The 22041-nt window shown below is 37.7% G+C and overlaps 1 protein-coding gene across 1 annotated transcript; it reads left to right on the top strand.

Moving 5' to 3' along the window:
• The first annotated feature begins 426 nt into the window (after nucleotides 1-426).
• On the top strand, nucleotides 427-2305 carry LOC149257352 (adenosylhomocysteinase-like). Its single transcript, XM_089414099.1, has 3 exons — nucleotides 427-722; nucleotides 1355-1570; nucleotides 1705-2305. Exons 1-2 carry the CDS (start codon nucleotides 537-539, stop codon nucleotides 1451-1453), a joined length of 285 nt encoding a protein of 94 aa, XP_089270225.1. The 5' UTR covers nucleotides 427-536; the 3' UTR covers nucleotides 1454-1570; nucleotides 1705-2305.
• Nucleotides 2306-22041: the final 19736 nt, after the last annotated feature.

Raw genomic sequence — 22041 nt, 5'->3', positions numbered from 1 at the left:
ATGCTTGTGGTCTTCAGTCAGCTAATTGAGCTCAAAGCCGAACGTTATAGCATTGAAGTCTGTAGGATGTTGCTGAAGTTGTAGCTCGTCCTCCCCAGCTTGCGCTCGTGTTTGGATTTTAGAAGGTGGGTTAACACATTCAAAATTCGAATTCGAATTTTAGAGCGCCATTATACAATTCAAAATTTGGAAGATAGTACGCATTAATTATGTGTTGAGTTGACAACGTGGAGTATACATGGTCATGCCCTTTCATCCATACAAGAGTATGAATAGGAATGATGAATATTGGGTCCCGTGTATGTCACCGGAAACGCGAGGTCGCCCGCCGGAGTTATGCATGCCATCCCACTGATGTGCACCACATACATAGATGGCAAAGGCATTTATGACTCAATATATGGCTGGTTAGCCCTTGCCGTTGATGACGGTGTAATGCAACTTTGTTGATCCATGAGGGGGTGAAGGCCGAGGAGGAATTTGCCAAGACCGGAAAGCTGCCTGAACCGGAGTCTACCACCAATCTGGAGTTTCAGATGGTTTTGGGATTGATCAAGGAGAGCATCAAGGTCGATCCCTTGAGGTACCACAAGATGAAGGATAGATTGGTTGGTGTTTCTGAAGAGACAACTACTGGTGTTAAGAGGCTTTATCAGATGCAAACCAGTGGGACATTGCTGTTACCTGCTATCAATGTTAATGACTCTGTTACCAAGAGCAAGGTATGTGTATAGTAGCTGCTAGGATTTTGTGTTTGTTTTGTTCTTGTTTGGAGATATATCTTGTTTCTTGTTGTGAATGTCTGTGAAGTGGGGTTGAAGTTTGAATGGGCGTCCTCCAAGCTACCCTTTCGATTAAAAATACCTTGATTTGTTTCAGATTTTATTTTCTGGGAGTTTTAGATAATTAATCTACTTCTGTGACAGCCAGATGATGAGGTTGGAAATATGATGTGGTAGAACTCGGTTTTAAAGGATCCGTGTGAGTTTTTACAGATATCTTAGTGAAGGGCAATTTGTGAATGTTGAATTGAGAGGGAGAAAAGCAATCCTGCGTTCTAATAAACATTGGGTTTCATTTATGTCCTTGGTTGTATTTTGTTTAATGCTGGGCTGGATGCTATGAAGTTATTGTAGACTGTATAGGTTGCTCTGTATATAATGCCTTGGGATCCATCTAGGTCATATTAGGGTGCTAAGTTGTTTGGGCCTCTTTGGAAGTTTGTTATGTGTTCTTTGAAGCACTGTGAAATCAGATCTAGGGCTGGCAGTGTTCTTTTGGTAGTGTTTTTATGCTATTTGATTTTTGTGGGTCGTCTTAAGTTTGATAGCGTCTTTGTTCTATTTTCTTGCAGTTTGATAACTTATATGGATGTAGACACTCTCTCCCAGATGGTCTGATGAGAGACACAGATGTAATGATAGCTGGTAAGGTTGCTGTTGTGTGTGGATAAGGAGATGTTGGAAAGGGTTGTGCTGCAGCTCTAGAGGATGTAAAGGGACGTCTGATGAACTTGGGTTGTGCTACTGGCCACCCAAGTTTTGTCATGTATTGCTCCTTTACAAACCAGGTAAATATTTGCAATGCCCCCCAAGCGTTATATTAGATTTGCTTAGACATCCCAACCGCGCTTGCATATGTATTTGCGTGTTGAAGTGATACATGGGTCCATCAATGGTTGATAATTTCTATTTTTAACTGCAGGTTATTGCTCAGTTGGAGCTCTGGAACGAGAAGTCAGAAGTCAGGAAGTACGAGAAGAAGGTCTATTTGTTGCCTAAGCATCTAGACGACAAGGTGGCTGCTCAGTTGGATGTCAAGGTGCCCGTTAAGGGACCCTACAAACCTGCCCACTACTGATGCTGAAGGAGGGAACCCCCTCCGTGGCCGGTTCCATTGTTTTGTTCCAATTTTAATTAAAAAATGCTGTTGTTATGTATGTCTGCTGACATTATTACAGGAGCACGGAAGGTTTTCCTGTTTAGTATGGTCTTATGATAGAAGTAGTTTGCCATAGAATTGGTATTCGAGGTTTCTCCATGATGTAGCTAGCTTTTTGCATTGCCGAGATTTTAGAACGCAAGCAAGATATATGGTTGTCTCTGGTTTTGACTTTTTTAACGAGTTACTGAAATTTCAGAACTCAAGCAAGATATATGGTTCCCTCGGGTTTTGACTTTTAAACGATTCAAGTGTATTTTTATCTGAGGACTGCAATTTAAATGACTGTAAGAATGTCATGGAGATGGATGCAGTATATCTGCTTTAGGAGCCTAATATAGAATTCATATTTGCCTTCTTCTGATGTGTGTTTTCCATTGGAATTTTAGAATGGACTTGAGAATATGTGGGCTCACTTTTGGCTTTTTGATTCAAATGAATTTTAAATTATGGCCTAGACAGCAATTGTATCACTCAAACAGTGCCATGAATATGCGTTATGCCTGATCCTATTGCTCTAACGATGTCATTAACATGCATGATATGGTATATAATTTCTGAGTGAGGGATTCGAGAGGATATTTAGCTTTTTGATCCAATGTGGATATTTTTACAATTCAAATGAATTTTAAATTATGGCCTGGACAGCAATTCTATTATTCTACAGTGCCATGAATATGCGTTATGCCTGATCCTATTGCTCTAACAATGTCATTAACATGATGCATAATACAGTAAATCATTTCTGAGTGAGGGTTTCCAGAGAGTATCCCATTATGTTGGAAGAATTTATGGTCTATTCTGCATGGAAGGTTTTTGAGAATTTTCAAAGCTCGACATTGCATCATCAATGCCTACAAAATAACCTATCTTGAAGAAAGAATAAAGACACGGTGAATCATTAAAAAGATGAGAGAAAAGACATACACAGGGCAGTCGTGAATTATGAGCTGGCTTGTCCAAGCCCTTTATGACTGGGTCTTTGTCCCAGAGATGTTGTCTGGTCCGTGTGCTTTGTCCTCTAACTTTGTGCCCGCGTGCTTCCGCCCGTGTCGGGTTTGGTAACCATTCACTGTCAGCTCTCTGCCCGGCTTCTTCTATCTCTGTAGGCTGTGTCTCGGAGGAATTCTCTATGCACTTCCGAGAATCCTATCTACTGAATATTTTATGCTCAACGGTTCGAGTAGGAACAGGTGATTAATTCTGGGGATATGGGGTTTCGATAGTTCACTTCCGAAGTTTGGAAGATTGCTGATGCTGAGCTTGAAATCTTGGGGTTCTTTCGTGGGGTGCCAAAATCATTTTAGTTTTGACGTTCTCACCTGCACTTTTGAGTACAGTGTGGTCCTGAATTTTTTGTGGAAATGGTTGTCCATTTTGTTTTGAAGTTCAATCTTGGAAACATGGGATTTTCAAGTGTTCATATCCAAAGTTGAAAGATTTCTATGTTTGAATCTCTAAATTTTGAGTTTGAAATTCAATTACCACAAATCGCTTCTGGTAATTGGTAATGTCTGGGTGTAGTTAGCTTTACGTTTCAAACTTTTACTCACCATAGTTTGTATTTGCATTTCGTCTAAAATATGATTAGAAACGGGGTAAATCTTAGTTTTAAGTTGTTTAGACCATCTGAGTGAGTTTATAGAATCTGTGTAGTTCTAAGATGCTGAATGTATTTCTGTATGTAAAATAGTAATTCCATTGAGAATTGTACTATTAAATTGTTACGGATCTAACATGAACGTGAGTTATTTTTGGAGTTATTTTTTTGTTTTTTGGTTAAACGATGGTGAATTTGTAATTTAGGGAGGTTCAGGATTAACTCTTGAGAGTTCTTATGGTTATTCTATAACATTAAGAGTACAACTAGCGACCTGTAAGTCAGATATACCAGATTTTTTGATTTGCAAATCAGATATACCAGATTTTATGCTTAACAAGATCTTATGATTTAGCAAGAGCCGAGAGTCATGAATAAGAGGATCTAAACCAGATATACCAGATCTTATAATTTAGTAAGCCAGATATACCAAATAGTATGATTTAGCAAAAACTGAGAGTCAAGAATAAAGAGAATAAAGAATAAGGGGATCTAAACCAGATATACCAAATCTTACAATTTAGCAAGAACTAAGATTCACTAATAAAGGGATCTAAGCCAAGATCATAATAAACCATATACTCATTGAGATACTAAATAAGATTTAGTTACCATATACTCAATGAGATACTGAATACGATTTAGTTGATTTTACCCCAGATCTGGTCACTTTCTAATTATATTTTTTAAGAATTCAACGGCAAAGTCATTACAATAAATGAAATCGCTTTCTTAAAACACATTTTTACGGGTAATATTCATTTAATAAATTGAATGACTAATTTTTAGCACAATTTTACTTGTCAACTTTTTTAATCGAAATTTAAGTAGAGCCTTTTAAAAGCAAGGCTGCAGATTTATTTATACTGGAAATATTTTAAACAACAAAAATAAAATTACAATTTCTTTTAAAATTGTATAAATCATCATTTCAATAGCCGTTTATCGTGATAATAACCTATTGAGAATAACTCACTGATCTTGGTTCAATTTATCTAGAGAATAACCTACCGACCTTGGGTCAATTTATCTAGAGAGATGTTCTATGCTATTGTTTTTTTAAAGTTCTATTTTTTAAAATTTTCTTGTATTTTAAGGTGGCTTACTGAAATCAACTTTTTCAAGTCTAGTTGTTGAGGGTAACTTGGGTATATAATGTTACGGTGGACAGTTCACTTATTAATTTTATTAAATCTATAAAACTCAACTAAATACAATATTTTATTCATGGAGAATTTTCTGAGATAGAACTAGAATATCTATATTATTATTAAAAATATGAATTTAAATTAATTATTGTTTTTGTTGGTTTATCACCTGGGAAATCACACTTGTAATATGGAAAAGATTTTAAAATTGTTGTCACTTGGGACATTAGACTAGTAGCTTAGAAACAATTTTAAAATTGTTCAATGTTTATACGCTTTGAAAAGGATTGAAATTCGACCCTAAGGTGAGACATAATTCGACCCCCTCCATGGCTTGAAATAATCCAACCCTGAGGCAAGATTTCAACCTCTTATGATGGACTTATGTCCTAAAGCAAAAGTGTAAAACCAGGCTTGTGTTTTGACTATTCTTGAGCAGACTTTGGATCAAGGTTTAATCAGAATTTGAAGTGATTATAGAGCTAATTATGGATACTTTGTGAAGCAACCTTAGAAGTCTTTATTGAAGCATATTTTGTTGAAGGAAGTGTAACTAGGTTTGGTCTTCATAAATGTACTTTTGATATTTGTACTTATTCAAGAAAAGAAATATTATCTTTATAATATATGTCAATGAGTTTCTTGCTCATTGAAGTAGATCTAGCACATGTCAAAATGCTATAGGTGAGTCAAATAGTCAAGAGAAATTTTTGAAGGCCTTAAGGGCATGTTACACTATGTATAAATACATATTAAAGTCAAAGGGAAACCTCCTAGCAAAGTCAAGTCTGATCCTATGTAATGACCCTTCAAGAAGCTCCTTCAAGCATGCTACACCACCATAGAAAATGTGTGAAGTTTGCTCAACAAATCAGCCAGCAAATTGCCCTCCAAGTCAGCGTACAAACAACTCTACAAGTCGGCCTACAAGCAGCAACCAAGTCGGCCTACAAGTTGGCCTAAAAGGAGGGACAAACCTCTATTTATAGAGGTTGTCCACTCATACAACACAGAACTCAAGCTCTGAAATCCGCAAGAAAAGAAGAGAAAAAGAAGTCGTGGAAAAGGTCTGTTAGGGCAGCGAAGAAAGGAGGAGAAACAACAAAGGTTAAGAGACTGTTCTTAGGGTCATACACAGCCACACGTGCGAAGGAATGAGGTCTCTCTGCGGCTATAACAATAGTAATACAACAACTCAATCCTTATCTTTGTTTGGGTTAGAAACTAAGGTCTACAAGGCCTCCATCCAAGAGCGAAGGAGAAGCCCTCACCAACGAAGGAAGAAGGAACAAGACCAAAGTTAAAGGGACTGTTTTCTAGGGTAGAAAACAATCACACGTGCGAGAATTAGATCTCTTTCTGCAGTCACAACAACCCTACATTACAGTCATCCAAAGTTAGTTGATTGGTGAAAGGAACCATCATAAGGAGAAGGGTCTCATCAAAAGTATCTTCTCTAGAGCAAGGACTACAAGGTTACTAACAAGTTGCAAGAAGAACGAAGTGCCAAAAGTAGGAAGACGAAGTGCAGGTGTATATGTTGCAGAAAGGAGTGGCAACTTGACTTGTGCTTGGAGGATCTCATTGTCAGGGGTCTAGGGTTTGGCATTGATCAATAGACGCTTCAATAAGAGAAATTCACTGAAGGGTTTTCCTCTCAAGAGTAGAAAGGTTCTGGCCCTGGTAGAGAGCCGACATCTTGTGTTGTTGTTTTTATGTTTTGGTAGCAGTTTGATGAAGTAAACACATATGCACTAATAATAAGAAGCATAAGCTAACAAGAAAAGTATAATACTCCACAAATTGTTATCAAGTAACAAAGAACCACACTACACTACTTTGCCCTAGATTCTTCAACATGGTATCTGAGGTAAGGTGACACATCAAGGAAAGGGAAACTCAAGAACACTCATTAAGGGGAAGCATCTACAAGGTTGAAGCAGTAAGCCTAGAAGTCTCAATAACTTCAAGGACAAGAAGGGTCTATAATCCATCATTCATCAATAAGGTCTACAAAGCTAGAAGAAGAGCCTTGCATAAAGGCACCTACAAAGAAGAGCAGGTTAAAGCAGGACCTACATCAAGCTACAAGTCTTCAAGCAAACCTCATCACCAAACAAGTCCACTTGGAGAAGGCAACTTGAAGAACATCAAGATCCAGGGAAGACAAGCCATCAAGCCTTCAAGGAGGAAGCAAATCCATTACATCTCAAAATCTATCAAGTAAGTACATGTCCCCTTCTAAATATATTTCAATGTCTTTTTGCAAGGAAAGCAATAAATTGGTAGGTACCAATAACTTTCTTGCATGGAAGAAGAGGACTGATCTACTACTCAAGGAGAATGAACTCCTAGAGCATGTCAAAGGGAATATCACTATCCCTGCTAAGGAACAGACTCAAGCCTTAGCCAAGTACAATAAGGATGAGACAAGAGCTCAAAGGATTATGATAGAATCAATCAAAGACTCTCTCATTCCTTATGTCTCCAAGTTTGAGATATCAAAAGAAATTTATGATAAATTAGTAGAGCTATTCTTGGTGTCCACAACCGAAGAAGTAATATCTCCGAGGAATGAATTATACAAGATGAAGATAACAAATGAAGGAATAGCTCCCTACTTCATGAAAATATCTGAAATGAGAGATCAACTTCAAGAGCTTGGCGAAGTCATGTCTGACATAGAGATGACAACTGTAGTACTCAATGCTCTACCTGATGAGTGAGGAAACTTCACATCTAGCATATATGCCAAGAATGAAGCAACCACTCTTAGTGAAATGTGATCTCTATGCAGAACAGAGGAAACCAAACTTAAGGCAAACGAAGATATGGGATCAAAGGAGCAAGCATTTGCTACCATAGCCAAAAGAAAGGGTAAATTTGGCATGTTTGGTCCACGAAGAACAAATAGCAAAGGCATGTCCAAGATCCAATGTTTTGGATGCCAAGAATATGGACACTACAAAAGGAATTGTCCTAAGCTTAAAAATGACAACAACAAAAGGAAGAGGGAAGAAGCCCACATAACTCAAGAGATGGAAGAAGGAAAAAAGCAAAAGAAGGAAGATCCTCCAAATCTCTACTATGACTAGGTCAAATTATTTACTTCTAGACTTCTTTCAAATTTTGAGTAGGATAGGAACATGTAGGAATAAATTAAAATTGCATCGCTAGAAACGTCATCTAGAATCTAGCAACATGATGTACATAGAGTTCTAGATACTCATATAGATGTAGAATTTATGATAAGAACAAAAATGCATAAGTAGAAATATCTTCTAGAATATAGGAGCATGGCAGATATAACTCAAAATATTCGTGTAGAAGAAAGCATACCTAGTATAGGACCTCATACATGATGAAAGAAAATTGATCATGATAAGAATCTTGGAAGACCTACATCATCAAAAGAAAGGAAACATTTGCAAGGCAAGGATCTTTAAAGATCCTATGATGGAATCTTCAAAAGAAGGTTCATGGACCAAAGTAGATGTCTTATTGGGAATCCCATTCATGGGTTTCAAGAGAAGAATGATATGTAGACAAGCTAAGATGAAGCAAGAAGAGGCACACCAAAGGATGATCAAAGGAGAATCAAGATGAGGTATGTATGCATCAAAGTTTAAGTCATGTTATCATTTGTACAAAGGCATGCTCAAAGGCATGCACTACAATGCAATGAAGGTTAACAAAAGAATATGCTCACTTAAGGAGCATAGGATTGCTGACTAAGAAGCAAGAAGAAATGCTGACAAGTCCAGAAAGAAAGAAATGAATGAATGCTCTCACAAGAAGCATTAGATGGTTGACCTATCTATCTGAGAAGAAGCAAATGAAGAAAGAGATCAAGCATTTGAAGAACGATCACCAAGAGTCACTATTTAACAAAATTCCTTGAAAGATATCTCCTGAAAGAAGGCATGACGACTCTAATAAAGGAAGAAAGGACCCTTGACACCTATGAAGGCCTTGGAGATATAAAGGTGCAGATAGTTGATTCTACTCTACAGAGATATCGTGATGAAGAATCCATCCACAAAAGAAAAGGCACCGTTGCAGCAATATCAGGATGAAGTCATGATGAGCTACTAGGTCAAAGTAGGTAACCTAGAAAGTACTATGAAGCATCCATGAGAAGAGTATTCCAAAGCATGGACAAGATGACAAGAAAACTTGATAGTCAGTTTCCATGAAGGAATGCCATGAAAAACCAAGAAGGAAAGTAATCGATGGATGGTGCCCTACCTAGAAGAAGTTCAAACAAAAACTTCATGACATCAAAAAAGGAAGGAGATCAAGTAGCTGAAGGACCCATGAAGAAGCTGCTGATGAAGGAAAGAGTCTCCAGTTAAGAGGGAGCTATGACAGGTCCCTGATCAAGAGGAAGTTTTTAGATCACCCCTGATTATAAAGGAGTGACAATTGTGTTTTCCATTTCATGGGTCATGCACTAGACCAAGACTAACAACCGTAATTCTAGATGAAGGCCATGAATGGAAATGTAGGCACAAGATAGACACACCATTCTTGTCTTCACTTGGGAAGAAAGAATGGGAGGATTAGGTAATTATCTGTTATCCGATACTCTTTAAGGATGTGTAGGGAATCCAAGACAAGAGTAGGCAAGAGGATCGATATTCTTTGAGGGCTGGGAACCCAAGATAAGAATAGTCCTAGAAGGTCATACTCGGAGAACACCCGGGTGGGTATGTACCTTGAGAGACAATGATGAAGGTGTCTATAAATCATTGGTCTTGCCAGCATTGTAGGTCATGGTATCATAAAGAGATGGCGCTGTTAGTCAAGGCCTTGCACTATGACGATGCTGATGGATATGATGCTATAATAGATGGATTGCTAATTTGGTTTGTGAATTCTTCAAGATTGATAATAACCAAACACCTTGTAATGTTGTATGAATACCTCCCTAGTTAAGAGGGAGTGTTGAAGGAAGTGTAACTAGGTTCAGTCTTCATAAATGTACTTTTGATATTTGTACTTATTTAAGAAAAGAAACATTTTTTTTTATAATATATGTCAATGAGTTGCTTGCTCATTGAAGTAGGTCTAGCACATGTCAAAATGCTATAGATGAGTCAAATAGTCAAGAGAAAATATTGAAGGCCTTAAGGGCATGTTACACTATGTATAAATACATATTAAAGTCAAGTCTGATCCTATGTAATGGCCCTTCAAGAAGCTCCTTCAAGCATGCTACACCACCATAGAAAATGTGTGAAGTCTGCTAAGCAAATCAACTAGCAAATTGCCCTCCAAGTCAGCCTACAAACAACTCTACAATTCGGCCTACAATCAGCAACCAAGTCGGCCTTGTTAGAGTCAGTATTTGCACACTGCCATTAGTGATCAAAATCCCTCTTTTATATCATATTAGTGTCCCGTTGAATTTTTTGCATTCCACTTAGGAGTGATAACAGACTAGCACCGTTGTCAGGGAGCGAAAGCTCTATCTTCCCCGGGAAAGAACGATCATGATTTAGATCTAATTGTTGGTGGTGAACAATAGCTGAACACATAGGAAGACTGTACCATTCACTTGGAAACTCCATTGATTGAAAGATCCAGAAAATCAACATTTCATGGCGACTCCACCTTTCAAGAACCAATAGTTTGAAAACCTTCTTGGTGACTTCATTGTCGTCAAGATGAGTTCTACTGCAAGAAGAAATCACAAGTATGCTTCTATGGATCGATCTCAAATCCATGGATTTCCAAATCCTATGCCTCATGTTGACTAGTTTACAAATCTTCTTATTTTTAAAAATGAACAAGAAGATGATGCTACTTTGCATTTAGTAAGGTTTCATGTACATGTATGTAGACTAAGAGTTGAGTTTCCTGAGGACTGTCTCATGAAGTTGTTTATGGCTACCCTTGAAGATAAAGCTAGGGTATGGTATGAAGGGTTACCAAAAGGAACTTATGTTCTCTAAAATATTTCCATAATGTGTTCTCCAATCATTATGTTAAGTCTTATCTTTCTTTACAAAGTTGTTGTGCTCATAATGAAGGTTTCATTGCATATCTTGAAAGTATTGATGATATTAAATGTATGGATGATGAAGAAATCATTTAAGCCTTCTCTGATTTTTCCCTTCAACAACAGTCTGAAGAAGCCATTCACTTTGATACACAAGATCATAGTTAGCATACAGTAGCTTCCTCTTTGCTTGAAGATGAAGGAATTTTGCATCTTGATAGTCAAAAGGAATCACATGAAATGAATCAGTAGTCTGATGAAAATTTATATACTCCTTTGCTTGAAATTAATGAAGATATTCAACATCCTTGTCAAACTTTAGGAGGGAAAGAAGACAATTGTTGTTTTGTCCAAAGAAAACAAAGAGTACTTCCTCCTTTGACTGAAGAAGAAATAAATCATATTCTTAATTTGCAAATCCATATTCCATCCATTAAGAATGATGATGTTATTGTACAGTCTTTCCAGTTTCCAAGTGATTATGAAGAGGAGAATAGTGATAAAGAAGAAGTTGCTTCATAGCCCCTTGTAGATACAAATCTTCCTTAAAGTTTAGAAAATGAAAGGTCTGTTGATGAAAAGGAGTTTGCCCCAGATCCCATAGATATGGACACATATGCTGTTGAAAATATTATGGAGGATCGTTTTGCTAATTTCAACCATATGGAAATAATACTTATTCTTCTCCTTTTATTGATTCACAAAAGGTAATTCTTCATAATTTTCAAGATCCCTTGGACAGTGTTTTGCAAGCATTGGAGAAGATGAATATTGTTTTGTTTATCAACATAAATCTTGGTTTAAGTTTTCATTGTGAGTTACCTACATATACATCATTCTGCCTGCTCGAGGTAAGTGAGAGAAAATTTTCAGTAAGTAACCATCTACTGGATTGGTTACACTAGAAGGATCATTTCACCCAATCAATAATGGTGGAAGAAGGGAAAAAAGAGGAGGAACATGCCAATGTGTTTCCTATGGCTCATGAACAAGAAACAATTCAACTTGATTGTTGTTCTGGTCTTTCTGCTGATCATCAAGATCTGTCCTTTGCACATGCTTTTAAAGATCCTTTTACCAGTTGGCTATAGTCATCAGATCATGATGATTATCTTGTTTCGAATCATAGTTTTCAGCTTTAGTTGTATGTGGAGTTGCCAGTCTTCAAGATTTTTGTAGATAGTGTAAATAGAGGACAATCAGGTATCCAATTGCTTGATTGGCTTCATTGGCATTTTTCCTTTACCTAATTTAGAAGTCATTTTCAGCAGTTAGAATAGAATAGGGTGTGGATTTTGTTTCAGCAACAACTTTCTTTCAAATTCAATTTTTAGCAAGTGACAACAAAATTCATCAAGGTTTGAAGCCCGAGGAGAAGGCCTTAAGGCTCTAATGATCTGATAGTTTGGATTGAAGTTTTCAGTGTTCAGTTTGGTTCTTAGTTTTTGACCGTATTGGCCCACATGGTTAGGCACTTGGTCTACGATGTTCTTGGCACTTTCAAGGAGCTGCGATCCCCAAATAAGGCCAATGTTAGAGTCAGTATTTGGATATTGCCATCAATGATCAAAATCCCTCTTTTATATCATATTAGTGTCATGTTGAAATTTTTTGCATTCCACTTAGGTCATCATGAAAAATTTACTCACTGATGCTATCCCAAAATCCAAAATCACTTTCCCCTCTCAAAAATTTGTGTTTAGCTAACCCACCTTCCGGTGTCTTGTTGAGCATCCATTGACCATGAAGGCTCATTTCATCATGTTTTATATCAGTCAAATTCACTTGAAATTCAGTGATTTAAGGTTCCATTAGGTCACCTAGATTTTATTTTCCTAAGGTCCAATAAATCACCATCTCACTGCATAAGGTCAACAAAATATGAGAGTGAAGCAAATAACATCTTTTTCAGTTAAATAAAGGTTTACAAGCATGTAACCATGGTTACTGAAAGCCCCAAATTTGATTTCAAAAGGGAATTTACTTCAAAACAAATGTAATCATTTTTATTTTCATCTATGTAATTTTATGTCTGTTATAATAATAATCACTATTTCAGCTGTATACTCAATTCCATTTGCCAATAGTATCCAAACAAAGGTCATCAAGATTGCCAAAATCATCATCCACCTGTCAAAAGAAAAAGGGTTAGAAAGTCAAAAGAAAATCATTAGTATGAAAGTTTGAAAAGTGACATGAAACATTACAAAGTGGGTGTGAAATTCATAAATCAAAATAATTCAAGTATAAAATCTCTCAAGACATCTATGCAAACTCCATTTGCACTCCTACACTTTCAAATCTCCTCAGAAAAAGAAGATTTTTGAATTTAAGGCGAAATTGGGCAAAACAGAGCCAGAGGGCGCGTTTAGACAAGGAAGGGCGTGGTTGCTATAGATTCCAGTGCATTCTTACACAGTGTTGTGCTCCTGTCACTGAAGGGCGTGTTTGCTAGAGATTCCAGTGCATTCTTACACAGTGTTGTGCTCATGTCGCTGAAGGGCGCGTTTGACTGGGTTGCTACGCATTTGCCTGGGAGGATAAAAAATGTGCCAGAACATCCTCCATCACCTCCAAACTTTAAAATTTGTCATCACACACTTCAGTAAATGAGGTAGGTGGGAAAATATATTCAGCCCTCCCCTCCATTGTTGATCTACATAGGGTTTCTTAGTCTTTGCTGTCATTTCTAAACTCAAAACCCTAGTAACATATTTTCACTCTTAAATCACATTTCTTAACATTTCGTTACCACTCCTATCACTTAAAGACTATCCACTATCACCTCCCTCATACCACACATCCCCATTCCCTCCTCATCATATCTCCTCACATCATTCCATATTTCCCACACCCACAGTCCATTTTATCATCTCCCTAGGGTTTTGATAGCAATAACTCATGGTAGAAGAAGAGCACAGAAGTCAGAGTGAGGAAGAAAGACAAGAGAGGAGGCGATATAAGAAAGGAGGAAGAATTATCAGACATGAGCCAACCAACACCAGAGAACTCATGGCATCTCCCATCACTGTGGCAAGCTTTAAACATATGGGCTGTTTTGAGTTTTGTGAGAAAGTGGAAAGGATCCAACATCATCCTGAGTTGACCAGATTATTCATCACCAACCTCCATGACAACTAGGCAACCCTTGTTGGTGTCACCTTCACCATATCTCCTGCTATTATATCAGCTGCCACTGGGATCCCAAATATTGGAGAAAAATGGTTTAAACAAGGAGAATTGGATCATTACTATTATGAGCCATATCTTAAACCAAGCTACAAGAATGAGAGAAAGAGGATTTTTCCTTTCTCTTACCTCCTAGATAGATATGTTCCCATGATGAAAATCATCATGAAGTACTTCACATGTGAGGGTAGGTTTTCTAGACTCTATTCCTATCATATTCGGTTACTCATGCATTTCACAAGAGTCAAAATGCTCAATCTACCCCACTATCTTTACCGAGACATTGACAAGATGTCATTCATTGCCCGAAGAAAGGATTATGATCATCAAATGCATAACATCTTTCACCACTCTCTCATCAAAATGATAGTCCTACACCACCTTGATCAACTTAACATTGCATGGGACACTTTCATATCCAATGAGATTTTCACAGTCCCACCTATTCAACATGGCCAAGAAGCACCTTCATCTTCTCACCCATCCACCTCCATTCCTCCACCTCAGCCCATACATCATCCATCTTCATCTGATGATTCAGCCACACCATCACCTCCATCATCACCATTTCATGAGCCTATTCATTCACCTGGCAGGGATGAAGGCAGTGGGCAAGAGCATATTGATCATGGTGAGAGAAGCAAGCCCAAAGGGGCTGGTTTAGGTACCTTGGCACATACCTATCAGAGAGGGCATAGGCAAGTGTTTGCCCCACTGATTGTGGGAGGGGCCTTGCCTTCTTCATCAACAAAGTAGGTACAAAAGGGTAAGGAAAAGGTTATAGAGGCAGAGATCCAACAGTAGGAAGACCTCCATGAGATAGAGCATGATTTTCAGTTAGTTGACTCAAATGAACATGATGACAGTGAGAACACAACCATTTTCATCAAGGAGAAGAATGCACTCATAGGAGAGCTCCAGGTCAACTTGTAAAAGGCCAAATACATTATTTCATACTATGAGCAGGAGAACATGCAGTTTGAGGTCAAACATGAGCTTATGGAGATTCAGCTCAAAAAAGCAAAGAGAGAGGCTGAAAAGGCTAAGGCCTTACTTGATGAGGCATATGGACAGTATGGTGAACAATTTGATGAATGGGTACCGAGAAGAAGACCAAGGACTAGAGGCCTAAATAGAGCCTTGGAGCTAGAAAGGCAAAAGGAGGCAAAACGAGCCAATGAGCTCACCTTAAATGAGCAATTTGCCAATATGATAAACAAGAATTGGGAACATTGGCTCGAGAGGGTAAATGATCATCTTGAGAGCCTCTTAGACAAGGCCAACAGGGATGTTGAGATTTATAGAAGGATGGCAAAGTACTATGCCATGAGAAACAAAATTGCAAGGGCCAAGCTCAAAAGAGCCCATGCAAAAATTGAAGCCTTGACCGAGCAAGAGGAGAGACCGAGCAAGAGGAGAAAAGGAGGCTAGATATTCTTGTCGATGCATCACTCCATGCCTCAAACATATGATCAGCTATCATCCCACCAATTTTGACCACTTTTGAACAAATTTTGCAAGTCATGACTTTCTGTGTTTTTTGAAGTATTTTTAGCACAACGAAATGGTCAAATGCGCAGCACCTTGGACGTTGTGCTCTTTTTTGGAGCATCCAATGAGAAAATGGTCAGAATTTTTGGATTCAAAGTGATGAGGACATGCACCCTATGCATTTTCTAAGCATTTGGAGGAAAACTGGTTAGCCAAAAGGGTCAAAAACCATCAAAAAACCACCTTTCTGCCTCTTTTTTGGCTTGGTCGTTGCGCGTTTACCAGTCTTGGGAGATTGGAATTTTGACAGAGCAAATGACCTCCAAATTGAAAAATGAAGGCATATCTGGAAAGTAGACTCAAAGGGCTTTCCAACAAGCTATCTTGGAGCAAATTTGGACACCGGGAAGGCAAGCAGCCCTGAAGTTGAAGGGCATGTTTGATACTAAAAGGGCGCATTTGACAACCTTCTACATTTTTCACTGTTTCACTCTAAACTCACTTTCACCTAAGGGGAATTGATGTTTTACTCATGTAATTGATCAAGATGATATAATTATTATGTTTTTTACTATTATCTAGGGTAAATACATTAGTTAAAGGGCCTACATGGCATGTAATGAATCAATTTGCTTAAGTTAGGGATGAGTCACTTTGACCACCCTATACTCCAGTTATCAGTTCAGCCTTTCTTGCAACTACACCTCCTCTCATGGATTCGACCCCTAAGGCTAGGATGAGTTGTTTTGAGGCCTATATTATGTATTTTATTAGTCATTTCACAGGTTGGAATCAATTGGATGTTTGGCTATTGATTAGAGACACTAGTGTAATCAATATTTGGCAAAATTTAATGAATGAGTTATAGCTATTTTGGTGGAATACCTATGGTATTGAATTTTGACTTAGTTTCTTCTTATTTTGCATATGTTTGAATGTTTTGTACTAACATATTTCACTTCAGTTCCGTGATATGTTTATTTTCAAGTTGATAAGCAGAATACATTTTATATGCTCTGTTTTGAGGAAATCTACATAGTTTGTCCAGTTTCTTCAGTTTAGAAAGAATACATGCTTGTATTTCTCTTTCTAGCACCTCACTAGTCTTATCCATCTCACTTAATAACCTTAAAGTGTTTGAGTGCCTACCTACCTTGCTCCATCAAATATCTGCAATCATACCCTCATTTGCCCTGTCCTAGTCTTTTTGACCTAATCCTCTTCCAACAACCCCACCAAATCAAATCAAACACCCTTTGCCCTACCAAGCCGGAGAGGGCTCTCTCCAAAGGATCACAGGCAAGAGGGATGGATAGATTAGGGTTTGATGATCAAAGGTATGAACTTCTTAGTTGAACTTTTGATATGATAAGGGGAAAAATTGAAGTTATTTGAGTGTTGCTGTAATTGGGCCATTGTCCTTAGTACGAGAGCCCAAGAAGATCTTATTTTATCTTTTATTGTATAGCCCAATGACATGGTGGTGCTAGGGAAGGAAGTTGTAGCTTCCTTAAGGAGGTTGTCACCTCCTTCCAATGGGAGCTGGTAAATATTGGGGTTGTAGCCCTTCCAATTGTAGCTTCCCTTGTAATATAAAAACATTGTGTGTGTGCATATTTTTTCCCTAGGAAAAATCGTAATTTTATTAATGAAAAAAAAATTACATATTGTAGATGTTTGTAAATCATTCATCAAGCCAGTCAAGACTGGTGATCACAAATCCATTACAAATAAACTATAGAGAAACAAGTTACCCTTTTATCCATTTCTTCTTTTCTACTTTCCGCCATTCTCCTTGAGGTGGAGTGGTTGATACAAGAGCTAGCTGGTTCTCCTCATCCATTTCATAATTTCCTTATCTGAGTCCGAGCTATCTGAGATGTGTTGATGTTTGTATCCTCCCAGTTCCTTAGACTCAAGTCTCCCCTCCGGCTGCGCTGTAGGAACTGGGATTGATAATGCTTCCTAATTTGTTTCCTTCTTTTCTACATTTTCTCGTGGATTCTGGACTTCTTCATTGGTAAGGGGATCCATTTCTTCTTCATCCTTGTCATCTTCGGGTAGATGCGGAGGAAATTGCCATCCTTTGGGTTACTTCCCTGATTTCTTCTTCCTTCGTGGCTCTTTTTCGGCCTCTGGACATGTATTTTGTAGATGTCATGTCTGTCGACATATGCAGCATCTGAAAGTCGTGTTTTCAAAATCTAGAAACTGTGTCCAAAATTGTTTATTGTATTTCAGGAGGATGCGATCCAAAAATCCTTTGCTAAGACAAATTCTGGTGAAGGTGAAGATTCATTCTTCAACTCTTAGTGTATTTGCATTTATGTATCACCCTAAGAGATTCCCAATGCCTTCTAGTACTTTATGATGCTAAAAATGTGGTGGGAGATTATGTAGTCTAAACCCAAATCGGCATTCTTGATACTACCATTATATTTGTGTCAAAATCTGGGAACCATAGAGTAATAAAAGGTCCCGTAGTTCCCCAAAACCATGTGCCTTCTTGTAGAATATATTCTCGTTCCTCCAATGTTGTGAACTTTATTATGGAGAAGCCTTTGGAGCAGAGGTGGATCTCACAGTTTATTGACCAATTTGTGAAGATCTAGTGAAAAAGATCCATTGGCTTTGGCAAAAAACTGTTGAATTTTCATATAACGGCTTGAGCTTCATATGTTGAGAGCAGATCGGTTTTTTGTTTTTGTTTTGCTTTTTGTTTTGTTTTTTGTTTTGTTTTTTTTGTTTTGTTTTTTTGTTTTTGTTTTTTGTTTTTTTTTTTATTTTTTTGTTTTTTGTTTTTTTTGATAGATCAATCAATGTTGGAACTTGATTCAACTGTTCCACTATATAAGGGCTGGGGATATTATGTGTATGTTCTAGATTAGCGGAGGCAGACAATTTTCCATTTAGGATATCTTTGAAAGACGAAGCTCCTTGATTCAACGCTGGTCCTTTGGGAGGACTAGATACAGAGACACCCCCTGCACCTTTATTTTTCTCGATCCAGAAGATCCTCCATAGAGTCACAAATTTAAAAGGATGGTGGATGATGGAGTGACATTATAATCTTGGATTTTCAGTTCATCCTGGATCGATTTTCCTTGACAGATTAGGCTTTGAAGCAATATTGGATACCCCAGGGTATGCAGGATATTTTGCTTCAGATTTTTAACCCTTTGAGAAGCCTGAACCCAAAAAAGAATTGATTTCCCATCTGGAGTTTTGATAAATACTTGGAAAGATATATGTGATTCCGGATCCAGAATCCTTTCTTGAAAGTCATGTGTGTCAATATTTGGATCTGTCTTAGAGTACAGATATGAGAGGCTTTGAGGAGGCTGCAACATGAAGAAAAAGCTCATAAATGAGATCTGATCCCCAAGAGACCTCAGATCTGTTAAAAAGAAACACCAATCCGTCAAACTACACCGCAAATCCATCTCCAATCCTCCCTTTCGATTGCTCATTTCCCACAGAGAGTTGATAATCTCCCTATACCACTGATTTGACCATAGATCTACTGTTGGGGCCGCTCCAGAAGGATAATCCACTACTGCATTTGTGACGGATCGACTATCAGATCTGATTAATGCCTTGCTTGTGGGGAGAGAAAATCCAGAGAGTGAGCTCTGATCAAGGTGCACATTTTTCCAAATCAGATCCAGATCTAGCGCATATATGTGTCTCCCTTGACCTTCGATCGATCCATCCATTACAATGGCCCACAGATCCAAAACCCACACAACTTTGCGGCTCCCTTTTCCTTCGCTCGATCCATCTGGTAATGCTATGTCCCTCCTAAACTCTGCGATGCCGCTCAGGGAAAACTCTGAGATCTCAGACACTGCCATTTCCTCTCGCTCCTCCGGCTCCAACAAAAAACTCCCAAAACAATGACCAACAATTTCTCATATCTCTCTCTCTCTCTCTCTCTCTCTCTCTCTCTCTCTCTCTCTCTCTCTCTCTTATGTCATTGGTTAATTTTTTTGATACTTAAATTGTTGAAGTTTATGAAGTAATGAAGCAACCCACCCTCAGTATTTCCAACAATTGGTATTAGAGTAGGTTACCCTCTAACTGTCCAATCACTGGAGGGAAGGTCGTGAGAAAATATGGAAATGGAAGGAATCTCTTCAAGAACAATTTCAATGTTTGATGGAAATGATTATCCACTATGGAGCAGTTGTATGGAAACCTACTTGAAGGCTTTAGAAGGTGATGTTTGGCTCTCCATCATATATGGTTACAAAGTGCCTACAAATCCTCCAACTAATCTTGATCAGAATTTGTTTAGATGCAATTCAAAAGCTCTTCATATCATCATGCCATGGTTTGTCAAGAACCATCAAGTCCAAGGTGATGGCCTGTACCACAACCAAATAAGTCTGAGATAAACTTGAAACTTTGTATGAAGGTGATGATAAAGTCAAATAGGTCAAACTTCAAAAGTATAGAACTTGGTTTGAAAATCTAAAAATGAGAATAGATACAAAAGATAGACCATCATCCAGAGAAGCAACTTTTAAAGTCACAAGGAAGTCAAGGAACAAAGAGCTCAAGGTGGAAGGAACTCCGAATGATATGTAGAAGAAGCAAATTTCATCAGGAAGCTAAAAGGGCAACCAAAAAACACAAAGGTAAGTCACCTTTTAAATGCTTTGAATGTGGTAGAATATTCTATTATGCTAAGAGATGTCCTTTTAAGTAAAATAAAAGGTTTCACAAGAAATATGTTTATTCTAAAGAGGACAACTCTTCCAAAGAATGTGATACAAAAGAACCCGATGCAAGAGAAGTTCTCTTCATAACCCAATAAAATTAAGATAATGACCATGACGACGAAGAGGTCAATGATTCAGATGATGAAGAACCAAGCATGAGAATGAATTATTTCTAGGGACTCATAAAAAATTCAGAGGCTGAATAGGAAGATGAATATTTTCAAGAAAAGTTGAAGAATAGTGAAAAAAATGACTTGCTTAGAAAAAAAATAGAGAATTGAGAAACTTTCTTGGAAAGCACAATGGGTAAATTGTCTCTTTAAAATTTCATCTTGAAGAAGCAAAAATAATTGAGGAAGTGATGAAGACACATATGAGGAAGAATGAATAAGAGTGTAAGAAGGTTGAAGAGGAAGTTGTAACATTGAAAGTTGAGGTTGATAAGCTTAAAAATAACTTGACCAACTCACTAGTGCTAGATAACATTGTTAGCTGCCAAAGATCTCCAAGAGAAAAAACACGTCTTGGTTATGAAGGCACAAACTCAAAGTATTTGAAGGAAGAAATTAAAAAGGAATTGGAAATGATGGTACTTTAAGAAGTTCTATTGACGTTCCCAAGAAAATCCAAAATCAACAATACTTTGAGCCTCCTCCAAGACAAAACAAATTTGAAAGGTCATCCTACTCTCCCCCGTATGAAAATATTTTTCTTGGTCATTGTTACTCTTGTGGAAATTTTGCGCATAAAGAAATCCATTGTAAAATCAATATAAGATACAATTATGCAAGAAGCAAGGATAATTACGGAAGGAACAAATCAAGAAATGTTCATGTTTCTACCAATAGAAACTACAATCCGTTTGAACCATTAATGAATTAGAATATTGTGTGATACAAATGCAGTAATCTTGGTCACAAGGAACATGATTGCAGGCTTGAAAATGCTCCAATCATAAAGACAAAAAGTCCAACTATGAAATGGGAAAAGGAAAAAGAAGGAAGATTGCAACTTAGCATTGATCATTGAAGATAAAGAAGTTGAATGGTACCTAGACAATGGATGCTCGACACATATAACTGGAGATCGAAATAATTTTTTCAGCGTAAAAGAAAAGAGAAACAATGTTTCAATTGGAGATAACTCTTATGTCAAGATACTTGGAAAAGGTGTAGCAAGTCTTGGAAGCGAACATATGAAGGCACACATTGTTTTGCTAGTTAAGGATTTGAAGCACAATATTCTCAGTGTTGGCAAGATGTGTGATCAAGGGTACAATCTCTTGTTTGACTTGCAAAAGAGAAAAATAAAAGAAGAAGGCTTTAGATGATTGGTTGCAACAACCAAAAGAAGACCAAACAACATATACGTTCTAGAGCAAGCAAAGCGAAACAAATTTACAACCAAGCAAAAGGATCATTAGAAAGACAAAGAAGGAAAAGATAAGAAGACATAAGTAATGTTGAGTGCCATATGTTCAGGGGGGGCAGTCCCAAAGACATGAGTCACCCTTTGCCATTGATATCAAAGGGGGAGATAAAAGGAAGTGCAACATGAAGACGAAGGAAGTGAAACATGGAGACATGATGAGCATGATGACAGGGGGAGCATGATTGTTGACATTAATGACACAGGGGTAGATTGTTAGAAGAATTCGTCAATGATGTCAAAGGGTGAATGTGTTAGTGTTCATTTGGTGACTCGTGTGCTCAAATCAAGTGAACTTGGGTACAAGGACCCACTAGATTGGTAGCCCTCGTCATGTTATTTCATTTAATAAGTGGAACGCCTTATTGGTCCTCATCGTTAGAGAGATATTAATTTTTGAAGTTTGATGCCCCAAAGACGGTTTTGCACCAACCCACAAAAAGGGTTTAAATTATATTTTAATAGGCCTAAACTCATGTGCCCTAATCAGCCTTGAAAGGAAACTATTTAAATGTC

Source organism: Pinus tabuliformis, chromosome 6 (genome assembly GCF_031772625.1).
Source record: "Pinus tabuliformis cultivar Carrire ecotype Pingquan chromosome 6, CPIR1, whole genome shotgun sequence".
In the NCBI taxonomy this organism is placed as follows: Eukaryota; Viridiplantae; Streptophyta; class Pinopsida; order Pinales; family Pinaceae; genus Pinus; species Pinus tabuliformis.
The sequence above is the reverse complement of the archived record's forward strand: the minus strand, read 5'-3'. Positions and strand labels throughout refer to the sequence as shown.